This window comes from Danio aesculapii, chromosome 6 (genome assembly GCF_903798145.1).
Source record: "Danio aesculapii chromosome 6, fDanAes4.1, whole genome shotgun sequence".
Lineage (NCBI taxonomy): Eukaryota > Metazoa > Chordata > Actinopteri > Cypriniformes > Danionidae > Danio > Danio aesculapii.
The window spans coordinates 42,203,037-42,215,542 of record NC_079440.1 but is presented as its reverse complement, the minus strand read 5'-3'; the positions used below and the strand labels follow the sequence as shown (position 1 = coordinate 42,215,542).

General features: G+C 36.6%; 1 protein-coding gene across 1 annotated transcript in view; it reads right to left on the bottom strand.

Moving 5' to 3' along the window:
* smarcc2 (SWI/SNF related, matrix associated, actin dependent regulator of chromatin, subfamily c, member 2) overlaps positions 1–12,506 on the bottom strand; it is a 31,364-nt gene that overhangs the window by 3,074 nt on the left and 15,784 nt on the right. Inside the window, exons 19-25 of the mRNA XM_056460223.1 lie at positions 11,230–11,488; positions 10,001–10,162; positions 9,861–9,928; positions 8,192–8,312; positions 7,767–7,930; positions 7,549–7,683; positions 2,803–3,112 (exon numbers count right to left, since the gene is read on the bottom strand). Coding sequence (XP_056316198.1) covers positions 2,803–3,112; positions 7,549–7,683; positions 7,767–7,930; positions 8,192–8,312; positions 9,861–9,928; positions 10,001–10,162; positions 11,230–11,488 — 1,219 coding nt within the window. The remainder of the gene's footprint in view (positions 1–2,802; positions 3,113–7,548; positions 7,684–7,766; positions 7,931–8,191; positions 8,313–9,860; positions 9,929–10,000; positions 10,163–11,229; positions 11,489–12,506) is intronic.

Sequence of the window (12,506 nt, the reverse complement as noted above, 5' to 3'; positions counted from 1 at the left end):
CCTTTATGACCACAGTGTACCCATCCTCTGATGGCTACTTCCAGCAGTATAACGCACCATATCATAAAGCACAAATCATCTCAGTCTGGTTTCTTGAACACGACAATGAGTTCACTGTACTCAAATGGCCTCCACAGTCACCAGACCTCAATCCAATAGACAAAGTACCCGCGATGTCTTAAAAGCATTGAAAAAGTCTTAAATTTGATCATCTCAAATTAAGGCCTTAATAGTCTTGAATTTGGTATGCAAAGTCTTGGATTTTGTTACAAAGGTCTTATTTTATTTATTTATTATTGCCTTTCCTATGATTAAATTCATACCATAACAAAATTAACTGTTACTAATGTAGGCTAATTAAAAATTCATGCAGCGTAACGTTGAGTACATCTTACGCTCCACGTCAAAGTATTATGCGCACCCATTACTATGGTTACTAGGCAAGTGAGGTACAGAACAAGATAGTCGACTAGCCTAGTTTGTCGGCTATAATGGGAACGTGTCGGTTTAATCCTCTTTAACAAGGAATCTGAATTATGTTTGGGTCAAGCCTGTGCCAGGAAATGACCGCAACGCCTACTGCTGTAGGTGCCGGAAATCTTTTAAGCTAGAAACGATGGGTGTTACGGCCCTGGACTCCCATATGAGGGGTGCCAAATAAACCGTGTGTAGTACTACTCGCCAGCGCCAACCACCTATTGTGCAGTTCTGTGCACCGGAGACGTCTTCGGTTACTGAAACAGCTTTGGCTATCAGTAATGAAGAAGTTTCTACATCAGAAGCATTGCCACCACAGCCAAGGAACATCCTATCTTACTGTGGCTCAACACCAACTCTGTGGACAGAGGTGATGTGGCTCCTTAAAACAATCTCAATGACAAAAAGTAAGCAGTTGGACCTTCATATTTGCTAGCGTGGACGACCACGCTGTTGCGTATGTATTAAATATAACTGATATTTGAAATAAAATGTTTTATTTAATTCAAGTAGCCCACTTGTACATAATTATTTTCTAGGGTTAAAAATTTATACAGATTTGACATTTTCCCCTCATACTTCTGTCGGAATGGGTGCAAAGTTGGCATTGAAATTAATTTGAAATGGTATTAAAAAGGTCTTAAAAAGCCTTGAATTGTATTTGGCAGATCCCGGGGGTACCCTGAATAGAGCACCTTTGGGATGTGGTGGAACGTGAGAATTGCATTATGAATGTGCAGCCGAAAAATCTGCAGCAACTGTGTGATGCTATCCAACCTAGTACTAGTAAGGTGTACCTAATAAAGTGGCATGTGAGTGTGTATATATATATATATATATATATATATATATATATATATATATATATATATATATATATATATATATATATATATATATATATATATATATATATATATATTTATTATATATATAAACTGCACAACCCAAGAGAAACGATGCTAATCAAAAGGATAAGGGTTGGCTCACTATAGAACAAACATGATTGATTTTATTTGATTTTACAGTTTTGTATTTATAAGGAAAAAGCTCTGTTACGGATGTGACATCTCTAAGTTGTGGGTGTGACGGATGTGAAATTGCCACTTGTGTGATTTTGGTAAATCAAATATAATAGTTTGAAAACACAGAAGGAGAGAGTACTTTTCAGAGAGTATTTTCAAAGTACTGTAAGATACAAACCTAAACAAAAAAACGAAGAAACGGTTTTGCTAATTTGGCGAAAACTAAATTTTTTTCAAGGCAAGGTTGACATTTGCATTATATATATATATATATATACATTTACATTTAGTCATTTAGCAGACGCTTTTATCCAAAGCGACTTACAAATGAGGACAAGGAAGCAATGTACACAACTATAAGAGCAGCAGTGAACAAGTGCTATAGACAAGTTTCAGGTGTGTAAAGTCTAAGAAGCAAAGTATTAGAATTTTATTTTATTTTTTATTTTTTTTTGAGAGAGAGAGAGAGAGAGAGAGAAAGAGTACAGTTAGTGGTATAGCCAGAGAGGCAGTTACAGATTAGGAGGGAAACTGGAGACTAAATAGTTGAGTTTTTAGTCGTTTCTTGAAGACAGCAAGTGACTCTGCTGTTCTGATGTAGTTAGGGAGTTCATTCCACCAACTGGGCAGACTGAATGCGAGAGTTCGAGAAAGTTATTTCTTCCCTCTTGGGGATGGAACCACGAGGCGACGCATAGTGCTACTATAATTTTTTGTAAGGTTTGCTACATGAAAACGTTTTGACATTTATGTAAAATTGTAATTGTAATTTTGCTAAATTCAAATCAACTGAATTATGACAAATTTTAAATTTTGTGACGATCAATAAGCAAATATTCATAAAAAACATAAAACACTAATTCAAATAAATGTTGCTCTGCTCTTATGTTGATCAAAGAGTCTTGGAAAGTATAGTTTCAACTAATATTAGCCAGCACAACAGTTATAAAATTGATTATTATAAGAAATATTTTAAGCAGTAAATCAGCATATTTGAATGGTTTCTTAAGGGTCACGTGACACCAAAGACTGGAAGTAATGATGGTATTCTATTACTGGAATAAATTACTTTATTAACCATATTAAAGTATATTTTAAAATTAAAATAAAAGTTGTTTTGTATAATAATGTTTTACAGTCTTACTATAAAACTAATATTTATTACTAATATATATTATTACTAATACATAGCCATTAAAAATTTCATAGACCACAGACTTTTAAATGGTGTTATGAGTACCACCTACTGGGCAAGTTAAAGTACAGTACTCATAAGCAAGTCTTTTTTGTATGTTCTTACCGTGTGCTGCTCCAGCCTGTGTGTTGGTAGGAGGCGAACTGTGAGCAGCAGGTGGAGGAGGAGCTTCACTGTGGGCATTGGTGGCAGTCAGGGGGGCGGGGCTTGGTGTTGGGGGCGGAGCTGAGGCTGTGGCGACAGGCTGGTGGGGTACAGGTGGAGCAGTGGCAGACTGACTGCCAGGCTGATTACTGTGATGCTGGTGCTGGATCTGCTGGAAGTGCTGTTGTCGGGCTCTCATCTCGGCATACTTCAGCTGCTCCATATGAAACGACTGACGGTCCGCAAGAAGCTGCTGCCTCTGGTACTCCAGCTAGACACACACAGCAAAAATACAAGCAGAGTCATTCCAGGAACAGTTATTCATAAAAATAAGAAGAATTTAGGTAAATGATGACTTGATTTATGCCTGTGCCTCACAAAAAACTATATTATCATATTAGCAAAAAACATTTTAGTATTTCTGTCAGTAGAGTTCACGGTTATTTATTAATCAAAACAAAGACTAAAACTATTGGTCAAAAAATATTTTTGTTAACTTAAAATAAAATATCAAATATCAAAATATTACAAATATCACAACAAATGACTAAAAAGACTAAAACTAAAAAGAACAGAACTAAAAACAGTCACTGAAAAACTGAAATAAAATATTTCTTAGAAAATAATCCTCACATTTAAAGCCAAACACATCAGTCAATCGCAAAATTAAACCTATTTTTATACTGTATAAACAAAACTTCTCTTCATTTTGCCAAAAAAATTAAGCTAGGCATGTTTAACAATAAAAAAAGTTTGGCAACACTTTATAATAACTACACACTATAAATCATTTATTAAGCATTAGCAAATAGTTAATTCATTATCTGTTAAGCATGAACTCTACATTAATAAGCGTTAGTAAGCAGTTTATAACTGCAGCTACAAATGCTGTATTCTTGACTTACAAGCATATTTATAATGTGCTTAATACTTGTACTTTCATACTTTGTTAATGATTTATTTTTCATTACTAAATTAAGTATCGCATTATTTACAAACCATTTGTATTTAAAAGTTGTTGAGGGTTTTTAGGATCATTCAGAATGAGTTAGTAAATGATTAATAAACTATTGAAATAGATATTTATATGTCTTTTTATACAGACATATATTAAGGGTTACTATATATGTTAATAAATGCTTTAATAACTCAACTTTATCTAGTTTTGTGACCTAATCTAAAGTGAGGACTATTTATGCTTTATAAATCCCTTATAAATGACAAATAAAGGCTCAGTTAAATTCTAAACAGGAAAAATGACATTATTCATTCCTTTTCATTAAAAGATACACAAATGAAACTGTACTTCAAATGAAAAATAAAACTTTGCAACCTGATCTAAAATAAAATTACAGTAAAGTTTAAACATAGCATCTTATTATATTGTTAAATTAATATATTGTTGTTGTTTTATCCAGTTTTATGTCGTATTTTGCCACTCCTGTTATTTGGCAATGTTTAAAGTTTACAGTAATTTTATTTTTTAGAAAAGATTGCAAAGATTATTGTTCATTTGATACTGAGCCTTTAATTGTCATTTATAAGGGATTTATAAAGCATAAATAGTCCTCACAAAATTGCATGAAGTTGAATTAATAAAGCATTTATTAACATATTAGTTAACTATTAGTATATGCCTGAATAATAAGATATGTAAATGTTGATTTTAATAGTTTATTAATCATTTACTAACTCATTCTGAATTATCCTAAAAACCCTCAACTACTCTTAAATACAACTGGTTTGTAAATAATGCAATACTTAATTTAGTAATGAAAAATAAATCATTAACAAAGTATGAAAATACAATTATTAAGCACGTTATATAGGTGCTTAATAAGTCAAGAATACAGCATTTGTAGCAGCAGCAGAATAAATTCACTAGATGCTAATGCTTAGTAAATGATTCATAGTGTGTAGTTATAATAAAGTGTTACCAAAAGTTTGTCTTAATACTTCATTTTTACTTTTATTTGTTGCATTTTTTTAGGTGTTGGGTTTAGTTTCAAACAATTATTGCATTTTTGTATTACTAGGAATACCTAAAATTGCAGTAATGATAATGCAGCTGGGGCGACGCAGTGGCGCAGTAGGTAGTGCTGTCGCCTGACAGCAAGAAGATCGAGCCTCGGCTGGGTCAGTTGGCATTCTGTGTGGAGTTTGCATGTTCACCCTGCGTTAGTGTGGGTTTCCTCCGGGTGCTCCGGTTTCCCCCACAGTCCAAAGACATGCGGTACAGGTGAATTGGGTAGGCTAAATTCTCCATAGTGTATGAGTGTGTATGGATGTTTCCCAGAGATGGGTTGCAGCTGGAAGGGCATCCACTGCGTAAAACATATGCTGGATAAGTTGGCAGTTCATTCCACTGTGGCGACCCCGGATTATTAAAGAGACTGAGCCGAAAAAAAAAATGAATGAATGATAATGTAGCTGCAAGCAGCATCTGCTGGGCCAATCACAACAAAGGCAGAATGAAGAGGCCTACTATAGGCAAAACTAAACAAAAACTGATCGTTTTTTTAAACATTTTATTACAGTTTTAGGGTTTATTGAGTAGCTTCAATGCATGATCAAAATCCACAAAGAATAATTTATTTTGCATTAGATGTGTATGCACTAGAAAGCCAAATTAGCATTAAGTGAAGTTTATTTATAAACTAATTTTGAGAGGATCATGTGCTTTTGATTGGCCATGTCTGGTCCCATACTAGCCTATGGTTGATTCACCAATGAGATGATTCCTAACTCACTATAAAAAAACATAATTTCTTATCTCAGTATCTTCGTTTTGAAGAATCCCCCCTCCCACCCCTACTTCCTCTCCTTTCTAGATGGAGATAGACATGGCAGCCCAGTGATTAGCACTGTTGCCTCACAGCAAGAATGTCTCTGGTTAAAGTCCCTACTAAACCAGTTGACATTTCTGTGTGGAGTTTGCTTGTTAGCTTGTTTGCTTGTCGCTTGTTAAGTCGTGACGTATGGAATACTGTTTGCGGGTCCAAGCCGCTACTCATTTGAATTGAGAAAATATTCGTTTATGGCCACTTTTTAGTCATATCACACATTAAAGTGAATTTTATATAAAATCATGGTCAGTACACAACAGTCTCTGGACTTGCTGCATCACAAATACCAAATTTTTAACAATTTATAAAAAATTTAATTTGTAAATGTTTATTATTACCATTTGTTGAGTCTCCCCATACAGTTTAATAGAGTGATTGGACCCGGAAGCTGCTTCAGGTGACGTCACACTTAACAAGCGGAAAAGCTCAGGGCTTTTTCAGTGCTAATTTTTTATTGCTAAACATTAAATTAACTAGTAAAAATGTTTAAATCCAAATCGCTTTTTAAGTGCATGGAAGATTTAAAATCATAGAGCTTTTTGTGACGTTTACTATTTTACTAATTTTTTACCCTCCCATTTACTGGGATTCTCCTGTATTTTACAATTCTATCCTGCTATCATCCTGTAAAGGAATTTTCCTGTATTTCTCCTGCATTTTTAATCTTTTTACGAAGGATGACAACAAACACCAAAGAGCCGATCCTCCCTATACCCAACCCATACCGCCAAACTACCAGGGGAGCTCCTTGCTCTTAAATGTGAATCTGTTCTGTTTTTTATTTATTTAGGCATGAAAACACTTTGAAATAAATATAAAAAACAACAGGATTTCATTCTTTTCCATTACAAGTGCTGTTGCCCCTCCTATACAATCCTCAAAATAGTCAGTTCATGTAGTGGTGCGTGACTGTCAGACGTACTGTCCATATTCATAAATAGACACTGTTTCCCAAACGGATTCTGTACACACTGTTTGAAGTGGATACTCTGGGTTTTGGGTGCGTGTTTGAACAGATATATACACATAATAATAATAATAATAATAATATTTAATCTTTTGTATTAAGTGAAGTTTATTTATAAACAAATTTCGAGAGGATCACGTGCTTATGATTGTTCACAGCTGTTCCAACTTTAGGTCATGACTAATTATCCTATCAGATGATCCTTAACTCACTATAAATAACCAGACTTTTCTCATCTCAATATCTTCGTCTTGAAGAAACCCCCCCACCCAACCCTACTTTCCCTCCTTTCAAACGGGCGACACGGTGGCCAGTGATTAGCGCTGTTGCCTCACAGCAAGAATGCCTCTGGTTTAATTCCTTTCCAAACCAGGCGACATTTCTGTGCCGAGTTTTGCTCGTTCTTCCCGTGCTCGCGTGGGTTTTCCCCGGGTCCTCCGGTTTCCTCCCACAGTTCAAAAACAAGCACCCTAAACAATTAATCCAAAATATTTTAGCCAAGCTCTGAGTACACCTTCTTAGCATCCATATCTGATACTTAGCTACATTAAGCAGGAGGGGGAGTTATCGAGATCTACCTGAGCTCAAACTCCACTCTCACCCTGCAACGGGAGGGAGCCCGGGGCTCGAGGTTCTTATAAGCTCAGGGCTCTCTCCCAGGTCAGCACGCCAAACAAGCTTTATTATCAATCATCAGCTAAGTGTTGAACTCTTTAAATGAGCATAAATGAGCATAATCGAATGCTTTCATTATAGATCTGTGCATTTTTAGCAGCTTTGGGGGGGGGGGGGGGGGGGGGGGGGGTATCCCTTATTTTCACATCCGAATGTTGACAGGTATTGATGAACCACAGAATTTAAATATAGTAAATTCTTAATAAAATGTTTCCTTACGGCTTCTCTTTCTCTGTCCATGATGGTTTCCAGCTCTTCAAAGTGTCTGAGTTTGATCTCCAGTTTCTTCATCTGGGTCTCCACCAGCAAAGCCACCAGAGACTTGATCTTCCTCTCCTCCACCGCAGCCAAGTGCTAAACGGAAAGAAACAAGGAATGAAGCGTTCAGTGTTTCATTTGCAGGAAAGTTGTTTGTTTTCTCTGCGCTTTACACACACCTTAGCTTTTACGGCGGCAGCGGCGAGTGCAGAAGCAGCTGCGGTGGCCAGGTTTCCCTCTCCTACATCTCTCTCCACCTTGGCTTTCTTCTCTCCTTCAGTCTCTCCATCCCGCTGAGCCTCTTCTGATCCCTCCTTCCGCTCTTTCTCCTTCTCGCTATCAGCTGCAGGGATTCACAAGTGTTCAGGTATGTAACTTTACCACTGTATCTTGTGTTTAGGACTCTTCTTTAAAGTAATACACATTGTGAAAGATGTTTTTGAACATGCTTTCTGCAAGAAATTAGATTTAGTGCATTTACATCTTGCTTGATTATTTTGGTCAACAATCCATTAGTGTATCATACTGCAAATCTGCAACGTTTATTCTTTGTATTTAAATGTCAACTGGATTTTTATTGTCCACATATTTTATTGCAACCCACCCATTTCTGAGTCTGTTTTCTCTGTTTCCCTCTCCGTCTCCACTTCTCTCGCTCTCTCTTCATCCTTCTTGCCGTTTTCTCCTTGTTTTTCTTCTTCTTCACTGGCTCCATCTTTACTCTCCTAAAATGTAACACACACAAGAGTTAATGATTTTTTATGTATTAGAGAAAATATCATATATACAGTTGAAATCAAAATTAAATTGTGAAACCAAATGACGTTTAACAGAGCAGAAGAAATTTTCACACTATTTCCTATAATATTTATTCTTCTGCAGAAAGTCTTTAAATTTTTTTTTCAATATTTTTAGCCCCCTTAAAGCAATATTTTTTTAGATTTTCTACAGAACAAACAATCGTTATACAATGATTTGCATAATTACCGTAACCTGCCTAATTAACCAAGTTAAACCTTTAAATGTCACTTTAAGCTCAATACTAGTAAAATATTGTACTGTCGTCATGGCAAAGATAAAAGAAATCAGTTTTTAGAAATTAGTTATTAGTAATATCATTGTTATTATAGTTATTATAAAGTTATAGTTTATATATATATTATATTATAGTTATTTTATATATATATATATATATATCTGACAATATAAATATAAAATAATATAAATATAATAAATATAAAATTGACAACAGTTAGACTAACAAATGTCGCGTACATTACATCTGGAAAAAATCCAGTATACCCTAATAGACAAGGTTTTGTTTTTGAAAAAAAAACTGGTCTCCTTTTATTTTCTTTCTACAAACTTGTGATTAATATGTTTACTATGCCTTTATTACCTACTTTTACCATTGGATAGCACTGGTGGGTGGTTGATTGGGGCAATGCATGTTTATTCTTTTGCTTAAGTATTATTTTTTTAACTGTTGTTTTTAATGTGTAATTGTTAAAATGTAAGTTATATATTTATGTTTAATAAAAAGGGTATTTACAAGTGAATGTCTGCTAAAATTTCTAATAATAAAAATATTTAAACCACAGAATAACAGATGTTTCATTTGGTATCGTTGGTATTTTGTTGTCTAAAAACGTTTTTTTTTTTTAATTTACACTTTCTCAAACATATAACTAAAATTGTAAATCCAGGACCAGCGGAGGCCAAGCTGGAGCACTTACTCTGGTCCCCCGGCTCTGCAATGGTTGGGGAAAGTCAAAATTGAACCAAGACAAACAAGTGGCTTAGGATTTGCAATGGAAATTCGGGAATTGCAACCAGCAGAACCTGGGAAGCTTTTTTCAAGTGGTCTCTAAATTATTTATATACATGCATACATTCATTCATTTTCTTTTTGGCTTAGTCCCTTTATTATATTATATCAGAGGTCGCCACAGCGGAATGAACCGCCAACTTATCCAGCATATGTTTTACGCAGCGGATGCCCTTCCAGCTGCAACTCAGCACAGGGAAACATCCATCAATTCTTGCATTCACACCCACACATACATTACAGATAATTTAGCTTATTCAATTCACTTACACCTCTTGTCTTTGGACTTTGGGGGGAAACTAGAGCACCTGGAGGAAACCTTGACCTTCTTGTTGTGAGGCGACAGTGCTAACCACTGAGCCACCGTGTCGCCCACATGCATGCATACATACATAAGCATACACACATTTTTTTGGACTCTGAACATATATCTTTTCTCATTTACCTTACTGTCTCTCTTCTCTTGACTGGGCTGACCGTCACTGCTCTTACTCTCTTCACCTCCATCCTCAGCTAAAAAACAAACACACGGGTCAATTCTCTCTCACCACGCATCACACAAGTCAAAATTGATTTGTTCATTACAGGGTTTGTCAGAATCTTCCAGGCCAGTTCCTGCGATGCCACTGCCCTCCAGACCGTACAGAGGATCTTGCCTTCCGCTGGCCCGGGCCGCTTCCTCCACCCGACGCACATGAGCCTCCACCAACGCAGCTGGAACCTCCTCCTTCATTCGAGAGAACTCCTCTGACAAACACAAGACAAACAAAACCCAGCAAATAATTTTGTGTTTAATAGACGTCTAATAGACATCTAAACGTAGACAGCTTGGCTAAAACAAGGCTAAACTTGGGCTGTCAGTGAAAATCCAATAGAAATCTAAGAATAGCCCAAAACTAGACTAGTCGTCAAATAGACAGATTAGACAGACTTTATAAGTGTAGTCATTCATTTCTGTTTATTTGATGACTAGTCTAGTTTTGGCCTATTCTTAGACATCTATTAGATTTTTACTCGCAGTCCAAATTTAGCCTTGTTTTAGCCAAGACGACTATGTTTAGACATCTATTAGACATCTTTTAAAAACAATAAATGCTTGCTCGGGATGCTCATGTAGAATAAAATAAAACACATTCATTTACTCATTTTCTTTTTGGCTTAATCCCTTTTTTTTCAGTGGTCGCCACAGCGGAATGAACCGCCAAAAGAAAACACGATAATATAGCAATTCTGTTTTTTGGAGCTTTACTACCCACGTTCCTATTCACCTTCATCACAAAAAAGAGAAAACACAGTTTTAGATATTTTAAGGTTAAGAAGATTTACATTTAGTCATTTAGCACAGTGTTTCTCAACCACGCTCCTGGAGGGCGACCAGCTCTGCACATTTTCCATGTCTCCTTAACCAAACACACCTGATTCAGATCATTAGCTCATTAGCAGAGACTAAAAGACCTGTAATGGGTGTAACAGACAAAGGAGACATCCAAGACATGCAGTGTTGGTGGTCCTCCAGGAACGTGGTTGAGAAACACTGATTTAGCTGATGCTTTTCTCCAAAGCGAGTAACAATTGGGGAGACATTCAGCAATTCAACAAGAATAGGCAGTACACACAGGAAGTGCTAATTATTCAAAGGAACTGTTGGTGCTCAAAGAATTATGTGCTAGAGTAATGGGGATGGGTTTTATTTGATTTGATTTTTTTAGAGAGGATAGAGAAGAGGTTCTACAGGTGGTTTGTCAAGCCCACTCACCTGTGTGTTTTATTTTTCTGTACATTTAAATGATTATTTTAAAGGTGTGTGTTCTCACCGAGTGCAGATTTAGCTGCAGCGGACGCCACTCGAGGGTCGACCACAGAGGCCAGGAAGGCCACAGTGCTCATCACAGGGTTTCCCGCCTGACTGAATGGGACAGGCTGATAGGCAAGTGGACCCAGAGACGCGGAGCTGTCCTCCAGGTAAGGGTCTTCAATCGGCAGACGCAGGAAGTGGAGGATGCACTCATCCTGTGTGCGGCTGCCCACGTGCTCCGATACTTTATTCCAGTCATCTTTATACATCTCTAGACCCTGAGAAATAAATATTATAATGTTTTGTTACATAATGTTTTTCTTCAATGACGTTGCATTAAAACACATTACAATAAATTCCATTTCAGAATTTGTGTGGTGCAGGAAAAGCGTCAGAAACCGGTAAAAAATATTCCATCATTTTTTTTTCGATGGATTTTTGAAATTTATGGGGAAAAATAACCCTGTTGTAAACATAACAGGAAAATAATTTAATGTTTTGCTCTACAAAGTGATAAGTCACAAACACTTTTGTTTTTCTTATATACTGAACAAGCCTACTGTAAAACCCCATAAGATAATCTAGAGAGAACCCAGAATTATTCATCCGGGTTCTGATATCATTCCAGTACCATTCATTCATTCATTTTCTTTTTGGCTTAGTCCCTTTATTAATCTGGGGTTGCCACAGCGGAATGAACTACCAACTTATCCAGCATTTGTTTTATGCAGCGGATGCCCTTCCAGCTGCAACCCATCACTGGGAAACACATACACACTTATTCACACACACATACACTACGGACAATTTAGCTTACCCAATTCACCTGTACCGCATGTCTTTGGACTGTGGGGGAAACCGGAGCACCCGGAGGAAACCCACGCGAACGCAGGGAGAACATGCAAACTCCACACAGAAACGCCAACTGACCCAGCCGAGGCTCGAACCAGCCTCTTTGCTGTGAGGTGACAGTACTACCTACTGCACCACTGCGCTGCCCCAACATTCCAGTACCATTTAAGCAAAAAAAAAAAACTACAACAATTTCACAGCACAATTATTTCCTGTATTGATAATCTTATTTGTTACTCATTTTGTCAGTTGTTTTAAACATCAAATCACACTGATGTCTGGATGGTTTGCATGACACGCGTATTTTTAAACATAATATTTTATAGTTTTTTAATCATGTATATTGCAAATAAATGCAGCCTTGGTGATCAGAAAATATACTTTGAGGAAGGGAAGGGGGAACTCAGCTGTGGAGGGGGGAGGTCAACTCTTGGATGCAGGGGA